The sequence below is a fragment of the Haliotis rubra genome, unplaced genomic scaffold (assembly GCF_003918875.1).
Source record: "Haliotis rubra isolate DU_JTF1 unplaced genomic scaffold, ASM391887v1 Scf182, whole genome shotgun sequence".
In the NCBI taxonomy this organism is placed as follows: domain Eukaryota; kingdom Metazoa; phylum Mollusca; class Gastropoda; order Lepetellida; family Haliotidae; genus Haliotis; species Haliotis rubra.
The window spans coordinates 1086304-1112930 of record NW_025765803.1 but is presented as its reverse complement, the minus strand read 5'-3'; the positions used below and the strand labels follow the sequence as shown (position 1 = coordinate 1112930).

Genomic DNA, 26627 nt, shown 5'->3' with positions numbered 1-26627 from the left:
TCTCGTGTGAAAGTGAAAAGAGACACCACAAACAACTATGGTTACACTGAATTCCAATTCCTTGTTTCGTAAGAAAATGGTATTAACAAGTTATTTTAATATTAGACTTTAATAACATCGTATTTCTATATTTTAGGGCGAGGTGTAGGCAGCATCTCATTAACGAAGACGTCACAGAATGCCCCTGTTTGATGAGGTCGGAAATGATTCACAATTCATCTGGCTCACTGGTTACACCTGATATGTGTTTTTTGCGCATATTCAGTATAGTTTTGTAACGTACAATGTGATTGATGTAATATCAAGTTCGTACCACATCGCCAAACCTTTCTAGCGGCAGAGCCTCGTTTTGAGTTTACCACGATTTCCAGATTTCCGTTTGTCAGAGCATGCTGTACGACAAAAGACGCTGCACGGCGTGTTTGCAAGGATTAGAAGAAGCGTAGTGTTGCAATATACAAGTGCTTAGATGTATCAAATAATACTGATTAATATTTATGTATCTAGTTGAATGAAATGGTCTCAAAATTCTGGACTGGTTATTATACGAAGTTGCGCAATAGGAAACGAGACTGTTGTCTAATCACTGTTTTGACTTGTTGTTGAGTGCGGCGTCAAACTAAACTCACTCACTCACTCAACATTAACAACAAACAAACTGTCTTTCAAAAGCAGGTGTTTATGTGTGATACATACGGGAAAACAATTCATGAAACGTGACAGTTACAAAAAAGGGTTCACTAACAGAAGTTAACAAGCATGTGCTCTTGGCTTGAAGTGTAGAAACTATTTCAAGATCAAACAATAGAAACAACTCAGATGAATATATTTTTATTAAATAAGATAACAACATAAAATAATATGGTTACCGTGGTTACATGGTTTGAAAATAAAAACCTCAAACGGAACTTGCCCATATATTCTTCAATGAGACACAAATATGCCATTTTTTTTCAGACATCTACATTGAACAAATAGTTAATGATCATGAATATTTTGGGGCAGACTTTGATAAAAATTGTCTGCTCAGGCTTTACTTGCATTTTTACAATCTCAGAAACGGGCCGAGTTCCGTTCTGTCGTAACATTTGACTTTTCAACATTGTATCCCAAATGACAAACTTAAGGAGAAACTTCATTCCTTAATCCATGGGCATTTGGGGCGAACACAGATGTACATACATATGTATCTTCAGAGGTTCAGGAGAATTTGTCAAAAATGAAGGCAAATGTAATTTGAAGTTTATTGAGAAAACAACCATTATGGGCATGAGTATATATGCTCATGATATTTATAGTCACAATTGTACAATCAACTCTGCTTTTAGCAGATATTGCAGATATTGCTCTTCAAGTTTTGTCGCTTTTATTTGCAAGAAATATCCCCGAAAAACTATTCATGATGTTGAACCATCATTAAAAGCATCCATCTTTTCACAAATGAATCAAATTGAGCCCAAAGAGACAAAGGTTTGGAGCGGCTGTCATCGTCCCATGATAGCGTGGACGGCTGCTCCCAATCACTGGATTGTCTGTTGAAGAAATCCATTATTGACATAGATCAGTGTTTTAGCCATTACCAAACATTCTGACTATCAGGATTCCTATATTATTGTGAAGCACAAAACGACTAAACTGCCTGCAAATATTGGCATTTAAATCTTTTGAAAACCATTTAATTACAACACGAGTACCAAAATCTGAGAGGTGAACATATAGTAACACAGGATTCTATATCAGGAAACAAGTAAACTTTGAAGTAATGAAACACTGTTTAATTTACTTCTTGCTGAACGGTAAATTCCTTACGTGATGGTAAAGGAGCTAGATTCCATATTTCTCCTTGAGCTCTTCAACTACAGCCACATACTCGGCTCTGGCCTTATCCTTAGAGAGACCTGAAACAATAACAATTATAACAATAACATCAACAATAATAATCCAGTCATTTTCTAATAATATAGGTATGGCACTTTGACTCGACAAATGTAATACTCTTCATTTGAAACATGACAATGAAGTAAGGGATAATAGGTCTTTTATTGCATGAATAGGACTGACTGACTGACTGAGTTTGGTTTTACGCCGCTTTTAGCAATATTCCAGCAACATCACGGCGGGGGACACCAGAAATGGGCTTCACACATTGTACCCATGTGGGGATTCGAACCCGGGTCTTCGGCGTGACGAGCCAACGCTTTAACCACGTGCACTAACTAGGCTACCCCACCGCCCTGCATGAATAGGAAGCCAAACTGAGTGCATAGGCCCAAACATTTACAATATAGGCCAAAATAATGTCGAAAATATGTGACATTGTGCCTTTAAAATATGCTGTGACCTATTGAGATCCACCAAAATGTCATGCTCCCCCAATGACAAATGAGGGTTAATAAACACGAATGTTTTTTAAATGTGAGAAAATATGTATTTCAGGAAAAGCCCAATAATACTTCACCTATTTGGTAAATGATAAACGTGATACAATATTCAAAATACTGACTCTAAACTGGTTATAGCGCTATAGCATTGCATGAGCATTAACTTCTGTGTTTACGCCATACGCTGTGGAGCAGAAATTGGGAAAAGAAAAGGTTGTGGGTCCACATATGCTCTGGTGCCATTTGGTTATGGAACTGAGCTACTTGTACCCCGCCTTTACTTCATTGCCATTGGGTACCTTCAATTCAGTGAAGACTCAAAAATGATAGTATTTCTTAATGTCCCAAAAGATCAAAAGTAACCAGTGTATCACTAGCCTGATCTGCAACTTTCGTCTAGAAGTATTGACACCCGACGCTGGCTCTCCTAAACAACACCCATGAACACTGATACCACCAGCCACGTGGGGCGAGAAGTCCGTGCTTCAACACAAAAACACACAAACACACAAAAAAACACACACACACACACACACACACGCACACACACACACACACAAACAATAGCAAATATGGCAACAAATACAGCCAATATTGTATGCTGACAGTAATGCAAACCTACCTTGATGATATTTAATCCTGATATAACACTCAAGAACATTTGACGATATCTGACCCCCCAAAACACCAAGAGCGAGAACGAACGACAACACACGTCTGGCCTCGCAGACTCTCTTCATTGCATGAGTCCATTAGCTGCTAAGTTGTCTCCCTTTAAACACTTTAAAATGCCCTTGGTCATATGAAGTGGATCAGAATTTTGAAAAACGTATTAGGGTGCACACAATTACTGAGTTATTAAATGTCTTGGCTTATGAAGCAGTAATAGGATGAGGTGTCTGAAACTAGAGTCATCAGAGGGGGACATTTTCCCAACCTCTGGTGCCATTAGCAATTGGTTATGGGGTTGAGCTACGTGTACCCCACTTTTGGTTCATTGGCTACCTTCAATTCAGTGAAGACTCAAAAATTATAGTCAGGATTTCTCAACGTCCCAAAATATCAAAAGGCACCAGTGTATCACTAGACTGGTCTGCAACTTTCCTCCAGATCTTTTTGATCCAGAAACGGACATTATCCAATTAGAAAAATACCCACAACATTTAAATCCCATATCAACACCAAAAAGATACGAGTTCACCACCAGACTGATCGATAGAGCAACTTCCATCCAGAAATATTCAACAGTTTTATGTATGCTCAACACAACGAGCCCTGTCCTCTAACTTAAAACACACAAATAAAAAACATTTTAATCCTAAATCAGCATCAAAAGGCACCAGTTCACAATCGCAAACGAAAACAGACGGTGAACCTCCTGGGTCTACCAGAACTTACCTTTCTTGTCGTTCCATGCCCCCCACTTGGCGTTTGCTATTACGTCAGACGCGCCAGGTTTGGCTGGAATGAACAAAATCAAGATCAGACAAAAACAAGGCAGGGCTGAATTTATAGAACATGATTTACCTAGAAGTTTATGCCTATTGGCATGGACCCGTGAAGATCCAAGCTAGAATTGACCTTCAGCAACCCGTGCTTGTTGTTAGAGGCGAATAATGGGAATCGGGTGGTCGAGCTCACTCACTCACTTGTCATAGTATCCCAACTGCGTAGATCAATGTTCACTGGATTGTCTGGTCCAACTTCGATTATTTACAGACCGATTTATTCCCATATAGCGGGAACATTGCTGAGTACGGCGTCAAGCAATCCAAAGCATGTTGGCATGGAAGTTGCCAAACCAGTTTCCACTGTGGTCTCATAAGTTTATCAAAGTTTTCAAATGCAAATAACTATAAATTACATTCTACACATAACAAAGGAATTATTGCACATAACACAGGGATTATTACACAGGACACAAGAAAGAGGGATTATTGCACATGGCACAGTGATTATGACACATAACACAGTCCTAGCTGTTTTCCGTCTAAAAATAGAAATTGTGTTATTTATCACTCACAAGATGGATTATATACAAGCTTGGAGAGATTTTAATCAACGCTTTGTTCTGACAAACAAACCCTGTCAACATGGTCAAAACTTATAATTTATTTTGTTCATTTTAACTGAACATAAAAAATAATACATCAACTGCCGAGGGCTAACACGAATGAACTATGAGGAGAATATTATACATTATCACGATTATAGTCTGTTTGCAGTGAAATCGTACCGATGAATTTCCCTTTAAACAAAACAGTAAATCAATTAAATTAAGATTGCGAATCCTCATAATTCTACCTTGCCAAATGAACATTTAAATCTCAGAATTTTATTCAACTTAGGATAAAAGTTGTTTAACAAACGATCATAGATTCAAATCGCTATTATTGGTTTGTATTACAAGGCGGTAAGCGCAGTAGATGGAACAGTGAAACAAATGCACGTGCGGTACGTGATGAGCGTTAACTTAGACCAGCCCTACTTGTTCTCGGTGTTTCATCTAATGTGCTTACCCCCTTGTAATACAAACCAATAAAATCAGTTTGAAACCATGATCGTTTGTTAAACAACTTTTATCCTAAGTTGAATAAAATTCTGAGATTTGAATGTTCAATTGGCAAGGTAAAATTATGAGGATTCGCAAGCTTAATTTCGCTTTAATCGATTTCCTTTTTTGTTTAGAGTGAAATTCATCGGTACGTTTTCACTGCAAACAGACTATAGTGGGCAATGAATATGGATACTGGCGAGTACAATAACAAATCCGCTGTTGAATAATAGCGTAACATTTAGTGAGACAATAACAAAAGACATCATTTGACATGATTGATCATGTTGACGTTAATTTTTCATGACAATGGCCTGTGACCACTGTCAGATTAAATGCAAATGAGTATTGAGTAGGGCTGCGCAATATAACCGGTTTACCGGTTCAGACATGAAAAGGATACGTATTGCGATACGCTGATCGAAAACCGGTATTTTGACTTGCATTCGGAAAACTTCGTAACACTCGGAAATTTTCGGATATTTCCTTGTTTCGTTTGTGCCAAATATTATTCACACTTTTATTTTATCATGATTAAAAGTTGTTATTAAAGCTTAATCAAGCATAGTGATTTTGTTGTGTTTTTGCTCTATAAATCAAGCATTAACTCGATTATAAGTAATTTTTTGTTTAAAAATACTTCATGCAATATATCGCAATATGAAAATTCTCTGCAATACCCACCCCTAGTATTGAGTACATTGTGAACAGTGAATTTTGTTCAACAACGTGGTCACGGAGCAGGGTAGTGAGAGGGCTTTTACCAATATTCATGTAAAATGAGGGTAGTGGACACTACATGCAGTTATTGGCTTTACACATTGTACCCATTTGGAGTATTAAACCCAGGCCTTCAGCGTGACAGGCGAATGATCTATTCATGAATACATGGGTGTAGTTTCTTGTGCTTCTTCAAGCCAATCATGCTTTTATAGGACGAGTCCACTGAAATACCATACCACGGATCTAAATAGACCGATCCAGTCCCGGGTGTTGTTGTACAAAACAACCTTAGCACTAAGACGACCTCAAGTCTATATTTAGATATGGGAGTTACGTCACCTTAGGGCTAAGATCGCTTTGTACAACGGCACCCTGGCCGATAATCCCGCCCACAAGCTCTCGCCTTCGTGTTTGATGTTTCATGTCCTGACTAGCGTAGATATATTTAATTTAGAATATTCCGTTTTGAAAAATACGAGTTAACACTCAAATTCCACTCAACAAACTTTATTAATATGATTAATAAATTATCGATTATCGATTCTAGTGATCGCGAATAACGAAATGAAATCACGAAGGGACACTGTTTGAATAATCGAACATGCCAGTGAATTGCAACAGCCCTTCCGCTGACTTATTCTCTACCCATTAATAGGGCTGCGCAATATAACCGGTTTACCGGTATTTACCGGTTCAGACATGAAAACGATACGTATTGCGATACGCTGATCCAAAACCGGTATTTTGACATGCATTCGGAAAACTTCGTAGCACTCGGAAATCTTCGGATATTTCCGTTTTTTTGAATTGTTCTTTTCCCTGTTTCATTAGTGCCAAATGTTACTTACATTTGTATTTTGTCATGATTTAAAGTTTTTATTAAAGATTAATCAATCATAGTGATTTTGTTGCGTTTTTGCTTTATAATCAAGCATCAACTCGATTATAAATAGTTTTTGTTAAAAAAAAATAATTCTTGCAATATATTGCAAATACATATCGCAATATATGCTTCCGCATCGCAATATATCGCAGACAAGCATGGGTTGCTGAAGACCAATTCTTACCCGGATCTTCCCGGGTCTCGGTAATATTACATGGCGGTGGTCTGTAAATAATCGAGTCTGGACCGGACAATCGAGAGAGTGATCAGCATCATGAGCACTGATCTACGCAACTGGGATACAACGACAAGTCAGCGAGTCTGACCACCCGATCACATCAGTAGCCTCTTGATTTCCTGAAGACCAATTCTTACCCTGATCTTCACAATTCTTACCCTGATCTTCACAGGTCTCGGGGATATAACAGTGGGAGCAGGGAGTAATTAATTTTAGCAAATGCACTGTTTTGTATTGATACAGAAAACACATTTGGTATCCGGTATCATGATCATAGCTCACAATGCCTCTGGTCACAGATGTGTCGTTACAAAGGGATTCCACGTTACCATCTGGAAGCAGCAATAATGACTCTGTCACATGGTCGACATTAACTCAACCTTAATGAGACTCATATCAATTAGTGTACAGTGGACGGTGATGTAATGTCTGCCTACCTGTGTTACAGTCGCCAGCTGTTGCTTGTTTGTAAAGAGCGTACATCTCCATCAATTCCTCATCAGAGGGTTCGGATTTCAAGTTATTGACTTCTTCAGCCGCCATGTAGAATGTCTGTTGAAAATAATGGTTGATAATACAATTGGGTAAAATTAATTAATTTCAACATGTTGGACACCTGTGTGGTACTAATTATGTTTTTAAAAAATCATGGAATCCAACAGTCAAATATATTATTGTGTAGAACTTTTGTTCAACAATGTAGTCAGAGTGTAGGATATTGAGTGAGCTTTTAGCAATATTCCAGCAATATTCCAGCAATATCAGGATATGAGACATTTTTTATGGGCTTCACACATTGTACCCAAGTGGGGAATCGAACCCGGGTCTTCACCGTGAAAAGAATGCTTTATTCATGAATGCATGGGTGTAGTTCCTTGTTCTTGGTTTAGTTAAAGGCACACCACACTTCTCTAAAAATAAATAATGCATTTCTCTCAATAACATAAGGGTAACGCTATTTTTCAGGGAATCATCATCTGCAGAAGGTCGAGGTCTTTCATTAACTGCCCGACTAAGGACGAAGGATTACAGCGGCCCGCTCTATCAGCCCTCAGGGAAGCTACTATATAATTTATTCCAAAATAACTTACGTATTTAGATTACAATATTAAATAAATAAGTTCGAATCAATTGATGCAACGTTGCATTAAATTGACTCTCGCCCCCTCTACCGGCCGAACATTATTTCAAGCGAACCCCATAGCGCGCTTTACGAATATCCAACCCACAACCTGTGATTGAAACCAGTTCGGTAAACACCGACAACACCGCGTGCAACAGTTTTCGATGTACGGAACAATTGTTTACATTCCATACATTGCAAGTGTTCTCTGTTTAGGAGCTGTTCGCCTCCAAGGTTTCAATTATTGATTTCAGGAAAGTCGTAAGGAATTATAAGTCTTTTATTGCATGAATAGGAAGCTAAAGTGAGTGCATATGCCCCAGTATATATAATACAGGCCGAAATATTGCTGAAAATGTGTGACATTGTGCCTATAAGCCCACTGAAATACTATACCACGGACTTAAATTGACATCAGCGACCAGGGTGTCGTTGTACACAGTGATCTTGGCACTAAGGTTATCGTAACTCCCTTTCTTAACATAGACCTGCAGCAGTCTTGGCACTAAGGTTATCGTAACTCCCTTCCTTAACATAGACCTGCAGCAGTCTTGGCACTAAGGTTATCGTAACTCCCTTTCTTAACATAGACTTGCAGCAGTCTTGGCACTAACGTTGTTCTCTATAATAATAATAATAACTTTGGATTTATATAGCGCTAGTATCAAGTGATCACTGCTCAAAAGCGCTTCTAGGAGTTCTGCATTGACTGGAGTCTATGCCAACGCATCTCTCGTGAACATATATGTCTTAAGATGTTTCTGGAAAGTGGCAACATCTTGAATGTTTCTAATGTCAATGGGGAGGCTGTTCCACAGGTTAGGTGCAGCTGCTGCAAAGGACCTATCTCCATACGGTGATTTGCGAGATGATGGCACACAGAGCAGATTCTGATCACCCGAACGAAGAGTTCTTGATGGTCTGTAGCTGGTTATGAGACTTTGCAAATACTGTGGTGCAAGACCATGTGTTGCTTTAAACACAAGGAGGGGGATCTTGTACTGAATCCTACTGGATACAGGCAACCAATGGAGTTGACGGAGAATTGGACTTATGTTATCAAATTTTCTTGTCCTTGTAATGAGTCTTGCGGCTGAATTTTGAGCAAGCTGTAACTTGTTAACGAGACGTTTAGGGAGACCAAATAGAAGAGCGTTACAATAGTCCAGGTGTGATAGGACACAGGACTTGACGAAGGTTGTTCTCTACAGAGGCACACCTGGCCCTGGGAAGAGCAAAAAATAGGGTAGCTGTCTACAGGGTTTTCTAAACAGCAATATAAGCCCCCCCACAGAATACAACTGAATTAGCGACCAGGGTGCCGTTGTACAAAGTGATATTAGCGCTAGGGTTCTTGAAACCCCTACCTTAACAGAGACTTACAGTAGTCTGGCCACTAAGGTTGTTCTGTATGGAGGCATCCGAGGCTTGGTTTTATATCCTAATGGGAAGAGCCAGGCTGGGAAACAAGAACTCTCTATAGGACTGCAGAGACAGCAATATATGCCCCAAAAGCTGTACATTGAGGCCCCTACCTGTACAACCACTCACACACACGTTAAAGCAACACAAAAATATAATTTAGTAAAATAGTGCTTATTCACTTATTGACAGGAAGTCACACTATACATCGATTAGCGTCGAGCCTTTGTTCTTGGGGACCCTGAGCAATGTTTGGTATGATGCGAACAGGGTCACAACCACACAACATCTGCTCTTCAGGCAAATGTTCCGTCGAGTAGAATACTGATGTAGTGAATGAGTGAGTGAGTTAAGATTTAAAGTCACATCGGCAGTATTTCAGCCATATCGGGACTAAGTCAAGTTAGAGATTTATAGTAATCGAAAGTATTTTTTGTAAAACCTGTCAACGAAGGACAGTAAAACAACTAGATTATCACAGATATATATTTAAAACTAGTAATTAAATCTGAAACATTTTAACTATAGATTACAATACAACATCAAAACAGAAAATAGATCGCCATCAACTGAAGGTAGATCACCATACTAGGGACCATGGGGACTTACAGTACATTTGCTTCCTGCATGGACCCTAGCTGGATTTACACCATCCCTTAAGATGTTAGCAATTTTTGACAATCTAGCCATACATTAAAACAACATATATACTGCGGTTAAAAATAGTAGTACGTCTAAATTTACTTTAATTGTTTTGATACTGACGTGCCCTCTCAGGAGGACAATAATTTTACAATACTTTAACCCCCTTTGAGGATACTGTCCTGAACAGTCTCAGCTGTTAATTTAAACTAATAATTATAGAATATTTATCTATTTACACAACTTCAATCAAAATTTATCCAATAACTCTAATTTTTTTTTAAAAATGACATGATTAAATCTGAATTAACAATAAAAAGATCCTTCAATGACATTGAACTATTTATGTTTGACATTGAACAACTTATGCTTGACCGTGATTCTTTCATCACAGGGATACAAAACGGAGGATCCTTACCTTTTAACAGGTAGTCATGGGAATATCGAGAATGGCCAATACGACATCGTCGTATTATGACCTCCTCACATCTGGATTGACAACCAAAGTAGGTGTAACCGATAGTTGGTTTAATTGTACGTAATGTTTTTTATACCTACTTGAGTGTCCCACTTCTTTTTCATTAGATCACGGATATAAGGCCTAATGGCAGCTTTGTAATCAGAGTATGGAATAGGAAGTGTTGTCACAGATTTGTTGAGTGCTGCCTTAGCAGCAAAGTCGGCCCTTGTGTTATCAGAGATTCCTACATGACTGGGTAACCGACAGAGGACGATGTCGTACTGACCAGTAGTAAAACAAATATAATGTTTATATTTAGGGTGTTTTTTAAGTTAGCGCAGCTAATATGGCATTTGTTGTGAAATTATCACAACAACATTATGTACAAGGTATTGTTCTGGATCTAACAACAGTGGCACAAACTACTGCGCCACCATCCTTGGATCCATCTGTAAATAACTATTTGTATGTATTATATTTACTTTCAATTGATTAAATTCTTGTTTCTAATGTAATTCATTAGTTTCAGATTTTTCAAAAGTTGTCAGTGTTAGGTCAACTTGTAAGCTCACTAACTGCCTAGGAGGAGAAGAAAGAAGACGGGAAGAAGATTTATTTTCTAGCTCATTGCCAGCAGCAGAAAGGAAAGGTTTTATCCTTATTCCCAGAGGCGGAATAAGAGATGACTTCTTCAGGAGATGTTCTAAAGGACCAAAGACAAAGTCTTAGACCTTTGTGGTGGACAGACTCTAATAGTTTTAAGTTGTATTTGCAGGCTCCACCATATACGATGGAGCCGTAATCTAGTTTCGAACGGATGAGTTATCTGTATAAGACTGGGGGGTAGTTTGATCACCTCCCCACTTAGAATTGGAAACGACTTTCAACAAGTCAAGTGCCTTCATGTATTTATTTTTAAGGTATTTGATATGAAGAAGAAAAGTTTAATGGGAGTCGAAAATCAGACCCAAGAACATGGGCTCCTTGACAACTTTGATGGGAGTGGGTCTCTATGCGGTTTATATTTACAGCTGAAATGTATGCAATTGGTTTTCTATTTAGAAAATTTAAAGCCGTTTTCAAGACACCATACATTTATTGTTCATTTGTGTTTGTTATAACTGGGCCTAGATTTTCGAAGCTGTCTTAGCGCTTAGATAGTCGTAAGTGCCACACATTAACATTAACTTACGGCTATCTTAGCGCTAAGAGAGCTTCGAAAATCTAGGACCTGTAGTTTAATGAATTAGATGTAATCGTGATAATCTTCAGACCTATTTGCTCTTTGACAGTTTTTCATAAGGATATACATATATGTGGGTGGGTGGGCTTGCCTGCGTGTGTGTGTGTGTAGCGTCTCTTGCCTGTGTTAAAAAAGAACCAAACGAAAAATGCAGATTATACTAAAATACCACCTGTAGACCAGCATGGCCACATCACATATAATCTCGGGATCTGACCTCGGAAGTAGAGAATATGGATCTGTAACCCAATGGGTCATGTTCTCGGGCTTAAATACATTTATGTTAGTCTTTTAAACAACAAACTCGAGACTAAAAAATCACTCACTCACTCTTTCTCCCGTCGCCCATTTCTCTGACGCACACTACGACAGACAATGTTGTGCAATACAATACCAATTAAATATTGATATACTCACTGCTTCGTCTGCCATTGTGTCGGTGTGAAAACAGTTACCACAACCCACGTGCACTATGCTCAAACACAGAATGGTGAATGGTGAGACGCTTTGGTTACGGTTCTTATATTGACTGTGGACATTGGAGCAGGTACGCAGTTACCTCCCTTTGGTCTTTGAATGCCGCATTCGTCAACCTTCGTTCCTTTCCGTAACCCGCACGAAATTGCTATTCGGTTAGTCTCGTAGACCTAGTCTCTGCAATGAACATATTTTACAAAAAATACGTTTACAAATTATATTCTTTAACCTTAACAATGTAAGAGACGTTCTCTATTTTCCTAAAACTGTGGTAATAGAAACTTGCAGTATAGTCTAGACCTGCAAGGGCTTTATTGGGTGTGTTTGTTTCAGGGTCTGTTACACTCGAAATGACAGGAGTTGGTCGAGAATGAAATGTGACTGAAAAGCTAGAGAGGGTTATGCCCCTTTGTTGCAGTGAAGTGGGGTTATAGAATACTCTCTTTGAATGACATTTGGTTCGTGAATCATAAGAAAGATGTGGTACTTTATAGATGACAACTTCTTCATTATGTTATGATACGAGGTTTCGGTATAGATTCTTACAGGATGGTGGGGTAGTCTAGTGGTTAAAGCGTTCGCTCGTCACTCCAGAGACCCGGGTTTGATCTATACTCTTGCTTGACAACGGTGTAAGAACCTTAACCAAAACGTCGCATCGTAATGTAAACAAGAATTTACTAACATAAAGTACCACACCTTTCTTACTGCTCTTGTACAACTCTGTAACTTTGATTATGTGAATTATGAGATATAATAGGCCAACTAGGTTTCACAGCGTATTCTATGAAATATTCACTTTTGCAATAACATTTTTAAAATGTGAACACATGGAACTTATATTTTAAGGAAAAATACAATGCGTGAAGCCCATTTCTGGCGTCCCCAGTGGTGATATTGCTGGAAAGCTCCTAAAAGTAGCGTAAAACTAAATTCACTCACTCATCCATGTACACCGCAGCTGCTGTCGGTAGATGTATTAAAATGATAAAAATACCAATATCAACCATTATTATTATTATATTGCTACTTATATAGCGTTATAGTCCATCCCATGCATATGCTCAAAGCGCTAATTCTTAATTTTTAAAAAAAATTTTTTTGAATTTCCAAAAAGAAATTTACAGTTCATTAGAGAATTGTTAATTAACGAGTCACAGGTTGTAAATATATATAAAAGGTATCCTCCATTTGAACTCTGAGACACGGTACATATAAATAATTAAAACAACACACTGGAAGAAAAATAGATAGAAACTGGTGTGAGTGAGTGAGTTAAGGTTTACGCCGCACTCAGCAATATAGAAACTGGTTTGAGTACAACACATACATTATAATTATATCGACGGCCAAGTTGTTTATGTATATTGTAAACTGTGTTGGAGACAGTCTGCATCCCTGTCTAACTCCGACTATAACAAGGAAGGCATCAGTGTTAAAATCATAACATTTCAACGTTCATCAGAGCACCGTATCTCGCCTTTGGGATCGTTTCCTGCAGACCAATTCCGTCCAATATCGCCCAAGCCCAGGACCGCTACATCCGGGTTGCTCACTTGCGTCATCGTCTTGCCAAAGGCGTGAAGACTGCACAACGCATCTCAGGTTTGAGAAGTATTTCCGACCAAATTGTCAGGAATCTATTGCATGAAGTGGGGATTCGACCAAGAAGGCCAGTTGTCATCCCTGTTTTGAGAGACTTCCAATCGCTTACAGTGGAGTCGTAGAGTCTGGAACCTTAGAAACTGGAGGCGAGTCTGGTTGACTGATGAATTACGCTTTCTTCTTCACCGTCGAGTCTGAGGACAGCGTGTTTACCGTCGGAGAAATGAACGTTTCGCCCCTAATTGCATTCGACAGGTCGACAGATTCGGTGGAGAGAGTGTGGGGTGCGATATCCAGCACATAATGATCTGATTTAGTGGTGGTTCAAGGAATTTGACAGCAAATCTGTACATCAACGAAGTCCTTCTACGTCACATGCTTCCGATTATGGACCAACAGAGGGAGTTGTTCCAGCATGACAACGCTACTTCTCAGACAGCACGCGTCACGATCTGCTACCTTGCCAGTTCTAACGGAAATGTCTTGCAATGGCCTTCCCCATCACCAGATCAAAACCAAACAGAACAACTATGGGATGAACTCGATCAACGTGTACGTCAACGTCAAAATACGCCCCAGACACTTCCACAATTAGCCATTGCATTGCAGGGAGAGAGGGGAAGAATTCCGCAATATCGACTTCGTCGACTTATCCAGTCTGTGCAGAGACGGTACCGAGCAGTAATTGCTGCCAATGGTGACCATACAAAGTACTGACTTTGACGTCATCTTGTGGACTCAAGTAAACAGAAACACAACAATACAGGCTGCTGTTGTGTTGGCGAGCTCTTTGTCTACAGACGTTGGAATTTTCACCTTTTTACCTTTGAAATTACATGAAATAAATGACTAACGCAATAAATTCTTCTAAGTTTGGCTTATGCGTTTCATTTTTTGAAGAGTGTATTTTACACTGTCTTTCTGCCAACTCGACATAACTAAAAAAAACCTCCCTCCCTTAATCTCCAGTCGTCCAAGCCTCTGTCTTAAATATAATACAATTTATCAAGCATGGCATTTAGAAGTAATACACATAAGGAAGAGAGTTTTATGGATTTCAACTTCTTATTATGAGGAACACAACGTTTCCTTACGGAGGATTAACAAACTGGTGGATTGTTGTTTCCGGACACATTCTACAAGCAGGGAGCCAGAACGGAGCCGGGTGAAATTCTTCACCTCTCCTCAATATCAATGAATTTTTTAGCTCAAATTACGAGGAATCGACCCCAGGAATGAAAATTTGTAACGTCTTCATCAGAACAGGTTTCTAAATGTCTAAGTTTTGAACCAGTGGGTGAGAGAGCTATGTTGAATAAAGATTGTTCGTCAATGCTGCTCCCCACCCGCCATGGAGTGTCAACAAGGTCGGTATTTAACTGCATCGGACATCCATCATGCAAACACCAGGGATACAGGGTTGGTGTACTCCAGTAAATACGACATAAATAGCTATTTTTGATAAGATAAGATACTTTATTATCCCGAAGGAAATTTTGGTTAATTGTGCATACCAAATTAAATGTCAGGCTGGTTCTGCCTATGACAAGTAATTGGACACATATTGAATTTGGAGGTCAACCTCACCAGATTGGCCCATTAGCCACCGCCTTCTGGAAAAGGACTTTAGGCAATTTAATATTATCAATAACTTATACATTGGAAATCCAAAAGACCAAGACCCAATAATAAGCTTTATGTGCAAATATTTTCCCCATGCACAGGGCTTGGCGTGACCAGCCAATTGATAGAATCGGGCCCATTCTACCACCCGTCCAGGTGAAGTCTGGGCCAAAGTGATGCGTTGGGCAAAAGGAACACGGTTCCAGGCTCCTGTTGCCCTCAACCACCAGAATCCCGTCTTCCACCGACACAGGGGTCGCCATTACGACCAGCAATGGGGTGCTGTGGACATGTTCTACCCGGATCCCCACGGGGCAAGAGCTACTAGCGTTACCCAGCACCCACCACGAGGAGGTGGCTCTTCACAGGTGGCAGCATTCGAAAGGTCATTTTTATAACATTTTAAAAATATTAGTGGATGAAACAGGAAATTTCCCGCAGAATTCAGTGTCTGATGTATTTGTTATTTTATTCGATTTCTAAGCGAAGGTTGAAGAGAAGGGACATATATGTCCCTTGCATCCAGGGGATAAAGGGCAAGTGCATAAGAATTTTTGGTCTTGTTCTTTTTCCGCATGACTCGTTAATGACAAGTAGTTTCATTGCCAAAACAGAACAGATATGACAAGCACGTACATGATCTATTTTTGCATCACATCGATTCATCTTTTGCTCATTTGCTGGGAGTTCTATTCCCACATTGTAAACCAAAAGTCACTGTGTTCTTTAATCTGATTGGTTAAAAAACGGCCGGCCGATGACACTTTCACTGCTGAACCCGTACTCGATGCCAATGAGTGCAGGCAGAAAAATGCGCGTGGACCTTTTGGTTTACTTCTGTGTTTACAATGTCGATAAACAGCGCGTGCTGGCCAATTTCCGGGTGTTATTGAGTATTGAAGCACGGAAATTCATTTGGAACCGACGGCGTTAGCCAGCACGTGATGTGTTGGGTGTTGACAACCGAAAATACTGTGATGTATGGCTGAATACTACCGTTTGTTGAAGACGAGCCATGGTATATGTCGGATGATCATTTTGAGCAGCTGCTATGACCCAAAGCTTGTGCCATGTTCCAGTGAATGACAAACACATTTGGTTATATTCCCGTATCCGGTATGCAGTTATAACGGCTATTGTTATATGCATGGATGCATTAGAAATACTATGTTAATGTTTCGGCATCAGATGGACGAGTGAGTGAGTTTAGTTTTACGACGCACTCAGTAGTATTCCAGCTATATAGCGGCGGTCTTTCGAGTATGGACCAGACAATCCAGTGATCAACAGCATGTACATCGACGCACTTGGAACCGATGACATGTGTCAACCCAGTCAGCGAACCTGACCACCCGATCCCGTTAGTCGCCTCTTACGACAAACATGGCTTACTGAAGGTCAATTCAAACCCGGATATTCACGGGTCTAGATGTACGATAGGTACCAGAATTTAATCGTTGTTGACCAAATGGAATCCAGCATTCTACAGCATCAATGACAAATTTATAGTATAAAATGCCTGGTCATCGTGGGAGAAAATGTGAAAAGGTTTACCACATTCGGAGATCTCTCAAGTGACGGCTTTGACTGCTTGGCCATCTGTCCCGTTCAACATTCAAAGAGTGAGTGAGTATGGTTTTACACCGCGTTTAGATATTCCAGCAATATCAAGGCAGGGGACACCAGAAATGGTCTCCACGCATTGTACCCATGTGGGGATTCGAACCCGGGTCTTCAGCGTGACGAGCGAACGCTTTAACCACTAGGCTACCACACTGCCCAAACGGTCAAAGACATGCAAATACCTTTCAATTTCCGCTTATTTGGTCTCTTTCGTTTCCATACCACCAGTCAACGGATTTTGGCTGGTTACGCAACGATATCCTTGTGTACCCTTAGGTTTCAAACTAACACTGTAATAACTTCTGGGAAAAAACGTATGGAATTAAAACTCAACCCTACATTTACTGATAGGATTTCAAGTCTACATACTTATAATACACATGACATTGTGTTATTTATAATGGCCCAACCACTTTATCAGTCAGATACAATCTCAATCTGTGGCAGTCACAGCTGTTATTTACTCAGACGGAATACATCGTGTTAAAACGGAGCAATGGAATCGTTGAGGAAGGTCGGTTTTTGTTATTATGTATCGCAAAGTTAGTTACATGTCTCTGAGGACTACCTATGGACTTTCACATATTCACAGTATGTACACAGCACATACACAGTGCCTCTTGTTTTAACAGTTATGGGAAGTTTTGAAGAAATGGGTTTTAAATTTGTCCGAAATGTTGATGGCGTTTCTGAATACTTGATGTGGTCTGGAAGAGCCTTCCACATAGATGCTGCTGTGCATCTGATCACCCATAGCTGTTTTACAGTGAGGCTTTTGGAGAAGGTCCTTGTCTGGTGAGTGAGGCTGAACAAGGGCTTTGAGATAAGAAGGAACAGAGTCTGTCTGGAGGCATTGGAAAGTGTGGAATAGGATTTTGAACTTGATTCTGTTGGAAATTGGTAGCCAATGGAGTTGCTTGAGAAGAGGAGAGATGTCTTGGTGTTTAGTTGTAGGTAGAAGACGCTGACAGACCAGTGCAGAATGGACATGGACAAGGAGGGACGGGTATTGACCAACCGCGTGTTGTTTGAAGAGTGCCAGAGGTGTGTTGCTAACTGCTGACACTATTGACAACTTGTGTGTTGTGTCTGGGCATGATGACCTTACTAACTGCCAACACTATTGACAACTGGTGTGTTGTGTCTGGGCATGATGACTTTACTAACAGCTGACACTATTGACAACTGGTGTGTTGTGTCTGAGCATGATGACCTTACTAACAGCTGACACTATTGACAACTGGTGTGTTGTGTCTGAGCATGATGACCTTACTAACTGCTGACACTATTGATAACTGGTGTGTTGTGTCTGAGCATGATGACCTTACTAACAGCTGACACTATTGACAACTGGTGTGTTGTGTCTGAGCATGATGACCTTACTAACTGCTGACACTATTGACAACGGGTGTGTTGTGTCTGAGCATGATGACCTTACTAACAGCTGACACTATTGACAACGGGTGTGTTGTGTCTGGACATGATGACCTTACTAACAGCTGACACTATTGACAACTGGTGTGTTGTGTCTGGGCATGATGACCTTACTAACCGCTGACACTATTGACAACTGGTGTGTTGTGTCTGGGCATGATGACCTTACTAACAGCTGACACTATTGACAACGGGTGTGTTGTGTCTGGGCATGATGACCTTACTAACAGCTGACACTATTGACAACGGGTGTGTTGTGTCTGGGCATGATGACCTCACTTACCGCTGACGCTATTGATAACTGGTGTGTTGTGTCTGGGCATGATGATCTTACTAACAGCTGACACTATTAATAACTGGTGTGTTGTGTCTGGGCATGATGATCTTACTAACTGCTGACACTATTGACAACTGGTGTGTTGTGTCTGAGCATGATGACCTTACTAACTGCTGACACTATTGATAACTGGTGTGTTGTGTATTAGCATGATGACCTTACTAACTGCTGACACTATTGATAACTGGTGTGTTGTGTATTAGCATGATGACCTTACTAACCGCTGACACTATTGATAACTGGTGTGTTGTGTATTAGCATGATGACCTCACTTACCGCTGACGCTATTGATAACTGGTGTGTTGTGTCTGGGCATGATGATCTTACTAACTGCTGACACTATTAATAACTGGTGTGTTGTGTCTGGGCATGATGATCTTACTAACTGCTGACACTATTGATAACTGGTGTGTTGTGTCTGAGCATGATGACCTTACTAACAGCTGACACTATTGATAACTGGTGTGTTGTGTCTGGGCATGATGATCTTACTAACTGCTGACACTATTAATAACTGGTGTGTTGTGTCTGGGCATGATGATCTTACTAACTGCTGACACTATTGATAACTGGTGTGTTGTGTCTGAGCATGATGACCTTACTAACAGCTGACACTATTGACAACGGGTGTGTTGTGTCTGGGCATGATGACCTCACTTACCGCTGACACTATTGATAACTGGTGTGTTGTGTCTGGGCATGATGATCTTACTAACTGCTGACACTATTAATAACTGGTGTGTTGTGTCTGGGCATGATGATCTTACTAACTGCTGACACTATTGACAACTGGTGTGTTGTGTCTGAGCATGATGATCTTACTAACTGCTGACACTATTGATAACTGGTGTGTTGTGTATTAGCATGATGACCTTACTAACTGCTGACACTATTGATAACTGGTGTGTTGTGTATTAGCATGATGACCTTACTAACCGCTGACACTATTGATAACTGGTGTGTTGTGTATTAGCATGATGACCTCACTTACCGCTGACGCTATTGATAACTGGTGTGTTGTGTCTGGGCATGATGATCTTACTAACTGCTGACACTATTAATAACTGGTGTGTTGTGTCTGGGCATGATGATCTTACTAACTGCTGACACTATTGATAACTGGTGTGTTGTGTCTGAGCATGATGACCTTACTAACAGCTGACACTATTGATAACTGGTGTGCTGTGTCTGGGCATGATGATCTTACTAACTGCTGACACTATTGACAACTGGTGTGTTGTGTCTGGGCATGATGACCTTACTAACAGCTGACACTATTGATAACTGGTGTGTTGTGTCTGGGCATGATGACCTTACTAACAGCTGACACTATTGATAACTTGTGTGATGTGTCTGAGCATGATGACCTTACTAACAGCTGACACTATTGACAACGGGTGTGTTGTGTCTGAGCATGATGACCTTACTAACTGCTGACACTATTGACAACTGGTGTGTTGTGTCTGGACATGATGACCTTACTAACAGCTGACACTATGACAACGGGTGTGTTGTGTATTAGCATGATGACCTTACTAACAGCTGACACTATTGATAACTGGTGTGTTGTGTCTGAGCATGATGACCTTACTAACAGCTGACACTATTGACAACTGGTGTGTTGTGTCTGAGCATGATGACCTTACTAACCGCTGACACTATTGACAACTGGTGTGTTGTGTCTGGACATGATGACCTTACTAACAGCTGACACTATGACAACTGGTGTGTTGAGTCTGGGCATGATGACCTTACTAACAGCTGACACTATTGACAACGGGTGTGTTGTGTCTGAGCATGATGACCTTACTAACCGCTGACACTATTGACAACTGGTGTGTTGTGTCTGAGCATGATGACCTTACTAACCGCTGACACTATTGATAACTGGTGTGTTGTGTCTGAGCATGATGACCTTACTAACAGCTGACACTATTGACAACTGGTGTGTTGTGTCTGAGCATGATGACCTTACTAACAGCTGACACTATGACAACGGGTGTGTTGTGTCTGAGCATGATGACCTTACTAACAGCTGACACTATTGATAACTGGTGTGTTGTGTATTAGCATGATGACCTTACTAACCGCTGACACTATTGACAACTGGTGTGTTGTGTCTGAGCATGATGACCTTACTAACAGCTGACACTATTGATAACTGGTGTGTTGTGTCTGAGCATGATGACCTTACTAACAGCTGACACTATTGACAACGGGTGTGTTGTGTCTGGACATGATGACCTTACTAACAGCTGACACTATGACAACGGGTGTGTTGTGTCTGGGCATGATGACCTTACTAACAGCTGACACTATTGATAACTGGTGTGTTGTGTCTGGGCATGATGACCTTACTAACAGCTGACACTATTGACAACTGGTGTGTTGTGTCTGGACATGATGACCTTACTAACAGCTGACACTATGACAACGGGTGTGTTGTGTCTGAGCATGATGACCTTACTAACAGCTGACACTATTGATAACTGGTGTGTTGTGTCTGGGCATGATGACCTTACTAACAGCTGACACTATTGATAACTGGCGTGTTGTGTATTAGCATGATGACCTTACTAACAGCTGACACTATTGATAACTGGTGTGTTGTGTCTGAGCATGATGACCTTACTAACAGCTGACACTATTGACAACGGGTGTGTTGTGTCTGAGCATGATGACCTTACTAACAGCTGACACTATTGATAACGGGTGTGTTGTGTCTGAGCATGATGACCTTACTAACCGCTGACACTATTGACAACTGGTGTGTTGCTAACAGCTGACACTATTGACACGTGTGTCCTGGCATGATGACCTTACTAACAACTGACAGTATTGATAACTGGTGTGTTGCTAACAGCTGACACTATTGACACGTGTGTCTGGGCAGGATGACCTTACTAACAACTGACAGTATTGATAACTGGTGTGTTGCTAACTGCTGACACTATTGACACGTGTGTCTGGGCAGGATGACCTTACTAACAACTGACAGTATTGATAACTGGTGTGTTGCTAACTGCTGACACTATTGACACGTGTGTCTGGGCAGGATGACCTTACTAACTGCTGTTACTATTGAGAACTTGTATGTTGTGTTAACGCAGTATTTATATTTTAAGAAAAGCAACCTTAAAAAAGATATACCCTTTCCTCCAGCTGGTTCTCTGTGTTCTGGTCTGTCACGTGACAGCCTGGATAAACCAGTTTGATCAAGAATTCACCTTCACCTGCCCAGCTGAAACCTCACTGGTCCACGTCGTCAGTAGCCATGACAACCGCTTTGAAGACAGAGTGTGGGAGTTCTCCTGTAGAGCCCCGCCCCACAGCGATGCAAAGATGACCAACTGTGAGTGGACAGGTAAGGTTCTATTGCCAGTTAACCTATCATAACAAGTCAGAGATCTGTGTAGACCTGTAAGCTACTATAAACCGGTAAACCTCTACCGACAGGTAAGCCAATACAGACTGGTAACCCAATACAGACATGTAAGCCAGAAGAGACCGGTAAGCCACTACAGAATGATAAGCCACTACAGACAAGCCGGTATAGGCGGGTCAGCCACTACAGACAGACGGTACAGATTGGTAATTGACTACAGACAGGTAAGACAGTACATATTAGTAATTGACCACAGACAGGTAAGCCACTACAGACAGGTAAGCCACAAGAGACTGGTAAGCCAATACAGACAGGTAAGCCACAAGAGATTGGTAAGCCAATACAGACAGACACGCCACATCAGACCGGTAAGCCACTACAGAATGATAAACCACTACAGACAAGCTGGTATAGGCGGGTCAGCCACTACAGACAGACGGTACAGATTGGTAATTGACTACAGACAGGTAAGACAGTACAGATTAGTAATTGACTACAGGCAGGTAAGCCAATACAGACAGATAAGCCAATACAGACAGGTAAGGCAATACAGACAGGTAAGCCAATACAGACAGGTAGTCCACTACAGACTGGTAAGTCACTAAAGACAGGTAAGCCAATACAGACAGGTAAGCCAATAGACAGGTAAGCCAATACAGACAGGTAAGCCAAAAGACAGGTAAGCCAATACAGATCGGTAAGCCACTACAGACACGTAAGCCACTACATACAGGTAAGCCAGTATAGGCATGTAAGCCAATATAGACAGGTAAGCCACTACAGACAGGTAAGCACTACAGAATGGTAAGCCACTACAGACACGTAAGGCACTACAGAATGGTAAGACACTACAGGCAGGTAGGCCATTACAGACAGGTAAGCCACTACAGACAGGTAAGCACTACAGAATGGTAAGCCACTACAGACACGTAAGGCACTACAGACAGGTACAGACCTATAGATAGGTCACTCTAGACAGGTTGTAGTAATCTACAAGCGAGGAAGAGACAAACCACAGACTTATTCAAAGCCTCTGGTAAGCCACTACAGGCAGGTAAGCCACTACAGGCAGGTAGGCCATTACAGAATGTTAGGCCATTACGGACAGGTAAGCCACTACAGACAGGTAGGCCATTACAGAATGTTAGGCCATTACGGACAGGTAAGCCACTACAGACAGGTAGGCCATTACAGAATGTTAGGCCATTACGGACAGGTAAGCCACTACAGACAGGTAAGCCATTATAGACAGGTAAGTCACTACAGACAGGTAAGCCACTACAGACAGGTAAGCCACTACAGACAGGTACAGACCTATAGATAGGTCACTCTAGACAGGTTGTAGTAATCTACAAGCGAGGAAGAGACAAACCACAGACTTATTCAAAGCCTCTGTCAGAAGAAAGCAGGAACGGTCCAATGGCCTCCCCCAACGCAAGATCTGCTGTTTTCATTCCACGCCGAAAAGAAACCAAAACAACATCTTTTGTAAAAGAAAATTGATCATTTGGAAAACACCCTTCTTTATGTATGTGGAAAGCAAAACTGTACATAAATAACACTGCTAAATTGAATTACCGTTAAATAAAAACGAAAATGTCATTTTCTACGTTACTGAGGATACGAAGAACGGACTTTCAAAATGCCGATATCTAATCTTTCAAAACCACCTGTTTTAATCTCACAGGATACGAAAATGAATTTGATCGACCCTTGACCTTCCAATGTGCACGTGATGGTATCATTGCGGGAATCAGTAGTTACCATGAAAACAAATATGAGGATCGTCGTTTCAAGTTCTACTGCTGCGAAGTACCAGGTAATGTGAACGTTTAACAATTAAATCTTTGTTCCACGAGGTTTGATGAAGATTGGACATTTCATCTCCACTTTATATGGATAAGAGCACCAGTCAGGTGTGAATGGTCTCCCTAGTTACACTACTACATTTGTACAATGAAACTAATTTCACACATGTCAATGAACCCGTGAATATCCGGGTTAGAAATGATCTTCAGCAACCCATGCTCGTCGTAAGTGGCGACTAACGGGATCGAGTGGTCAGGCTCGCTGATATGGTTGACGCATGTCATCGTATGCCAATTGTGTCGATCGATGCTTATACTGTTGATCACTGGATTGTCTGATCGAGACTCAATTATTTACATATAGTTTGAATATTGCTGAGTGCGGCGAAAAACTAAACTCACTCACTCACATGACAATGACACCTTGACCTACTTTTGAAATTGGCGCATGGCCAAGGACTGAAGGGGGATACAATAACCAATTAGGATATACATGTACTCGATGTAACGGGAAAAACTCGAAATTTCAGAAAAGAATGAACAAATAATTAATGAGAAATGTACGTTGAAAGAATAATTTGTGGTACCAAGGTGGCAACGTGAGGCTTTCCTTCACAACATTTTAACATTGTTTAACTTAGAGTTTGGTTTGTATATGGGTGATAAATTAAAAACCCTTGAATATTTCTAAAACAAACATTCTGCATAGCTAACGGACTGATACGCGAGCCTGTTCCGAAATCGGAAGTTTTGTAAGAACACCAGACGTATAAATACCTCAATGGTTAGTGAAATAAAATAATGAGGAATTTCTGTTTGAATGCGTGCCTTGGAGCCCTAATCTTGGAGCAAATAATCTTTTTCATATTTTTTGTTGTTCATGTTGTTATTATTATCAAATGGTCCAACGCAGGGTACATAACTGGGTCCTGCTACTTCACGCCCTACGTCAACAACTTCGACGAACACATGGACTACGTTGTGCCTTCTGGGAAGGTCATGCGCGGCATCGACAGCTACCACGAGAACAAGGAAGAGTGAGCTGTCTTTGATATATATACCGACATATGAATTTTGTTGTATTTGTGTAGCCAAGTCGTTAAGCTATCGCCGAATGCCATGATTCGATTCGTTTTTGTGGACACTATGTTTGGAGCCCGTTTCTGGAGCCTGGTCCCGTCCATGATGTTGCTGAAAGTGACGCCGAGCCCTACTAACACGTTGACTCTTATACTTCAATAAGGCAGTGATATTTTACAGGTGCTTCTCTGAATATTTGCCATTTTGAATTGTTCTTATTTTTTGCCGTTGAGATGGGACATTGCTTTGTGACTCTTCCTTACAACATGAGATGGCGATATAACGTCAATCATTATCTCACCTTGTATGTTCATGTGATATGAGAGACTGTTACAATAACCTAGGAAACTATTGAATTGTTGGTTGTAAAAGTTTATAATTGTGTAAACATTTAAGACCTCTATGCAATTATCTCATTCTCAGGGACCGCCGTTTCAAGTTCGAGATCTGTGACCTTGTTGCGCATGACACGGGGACACAAGTTTAGTTACCCGGATGTAGATGACTCTAGCAAGCAATAAAACTAGACGCGTGTGTGCGTGCACCCGCTTTGTTGTATGTCTAATACCAAACAGAGAAAGAATCTGCATTTGACTCCAGTACACCACCCACAAGCTTCTGACTCGCAGGTTCTCAGGTTCTCTTGCTTCCATTACAGTCCATGAGCCAGACCAGCTCTACCTACCAAAGGGACAGATAACCAAGTTGAGCTTCAGCAGCCTTACGTCTCAGCTGTATGTCGTATTGTGGTGGGCATTTAAATGACACAATGTCACACCGCACTTCTCTAAACATACATGATGCATATCTCTCAATAATACTATCAGCCCTCAGGGAAGCTACCATATAATTTATTCCTTATTATACGTATTAAGATTACAATATTAAATGGGAAAGTTCGAACTAATTAATGCAACATTGCATTAAATCGACTCTCGCGCCCTCTACCTGACGAACAACTCTCTCTCTCTCTCTCTCTCTCTCTCTCTCTCTCTCTCTCTCTCTCTCTCTCTCTCTCTCTCTCTCTCTCTCTCTCTCTCTCTCTCTCTCTCTCTCTCTCTCTCTCTCTCTCTCTCTCTCTCTCTCTCTCTCTCTCTCTTTAGAATACCTGGGACCCCCATCTGAAGTGACAGCTTTGATTGCTGTGTCAACGCCGTGCCCCTACAGATTTCCTCTCATTCCTTTCCATCTCTCATATGAGACTCGAACCAGACAATTATTTTGGTCTGGTTAAATTTGGATCCTCTTTCGTTTCGACTCTTGGAACATCCCCATAAGATGTCTGTGTCAGTTGTTTTGGCTGGTTATGATCGCGACTTGGAGAATCCCGACTTGTCAGGGAGGTCATGATAGAATAGTTTTTGTCCCAAGGTTGCAAACTAGCACTTTAATATACTTAAGACGAAACGTATGGAATTCAAACACCAACCTACATTTACTAATACGATTTTAAGCCTACTTGAGTAAAATACACATATGTTTTATGTAATGGCGCATTGTTGCCAAACGTCATATCAGTCTGACACAATCACGAACTCTGGCACTAACAGCTGCTTTTTACTCAGACCTAATACATCGTGTCAAAA

At 40.7% G+C, this 26627-nt stretch overlaps 2 protein-coding genes across 3 annotated transcripts; one reads left to right on the top strand and one right to left on the bottom strand.

Moving 5' to 3' along the window:
• Positions 1–663: 663 nt before the first annotated feature.
• Positions 664–12218, bottom strand: LOC124273597 (acyl-CoA-binding protein-like). The gene is made up of 5 exons (XM_046708880.1): positions 12087–12218; positions 7217–7331; positions 3780–3842; positions 1810–1898; positions 664–1532 (listed from the first exon to the last, which is right to left on the bottom strand). The coding sequence occupies exons 1-4, from the start codon at positions 12099–12101 to the stop codon at positions 1825–1827; spliced, it is 267 nt and encodes an 88-aa protein (XP_046564836.1). The 5' UTR covers positions 12102–12218; the 3' UTR covers positions 664–1532; positions 1810–1824.
• A 5204-nt stretch (positions 12219–17422) lies between these two features.
• Positions 17423–25582, top strand: LOC124273594 (dermatopontin-like). 2 transcript variants are annotated; one of them, XM_046708877.1, is made up of 5 exons: positions 17423–17511; positions 21931–22132; positions 23841–23972; positions 24875–24998; positions 25465–25582. In XM_046708877.1, exons 1-5 carry the CDS (start codon positions 17494–17496, stop codon positions 25526–25528), a joined length of 540 nt encoding a protein of 179 aa, XP_046564833.1. In that variant the 5' UTR covers positions 17423–17493; the 3' UTR covers positions 25529–25582. The 2 variants fall into 2 exon arrangements, with proteins under 2 accessions (XP_046564833.1, XP_046564832.1); XM_046708876.1 differs by having other exon boundaries at positions 17511–17588.
• The last annotated feature ends 1045 nt before the right edge of the window (positions 25583–26627 follow it).

What these genes read in the sequence shown, in the direction of transcription:
- LOC124273594 (XM_046708876.1), top strand. Translation starts at nt 17,568, where the DNA reads ATGGACTTTCACATATTCACA. An exon ending in GACCAACTGTGAGTGGACAG is followed by an intron (nt 22,133 to 23,840) that starts GTAAGGTTCTAT and finishes TTAATCTCACAG; the next exon opens with GATACGAAAATGAATTTGAT. An exon ending in TACCACGAGAACAAGGAAGA is followed by an intron (nt 24,999 to 25,464) that starts GTGAGCTGTCTT and finishes TCTCATTCTCAG; the next exon opens with GGACCGCCGTTTCAAGTTCG.
- LOC124273597 (XM_046708880.1), bottom strand. An exon ending in AGCTGGCGACTGTAACACAG is followed by an intron (nt 3,843 to 7,216) that starts GTAGGCAGACAT and finishes TGTTCATTCCAG; the next exon opens with CCAAACCTGGCGCGTCTGAC. An exon ending in GGCATGGAACGACAAGAAAG is followed by an intron (nt 1,899 to 3,779) that starts GTAAGTTCTGGT and finishes TTATTGTTTCAG; the next exon opens with GTCTCTCTAAGGATAAGGCC.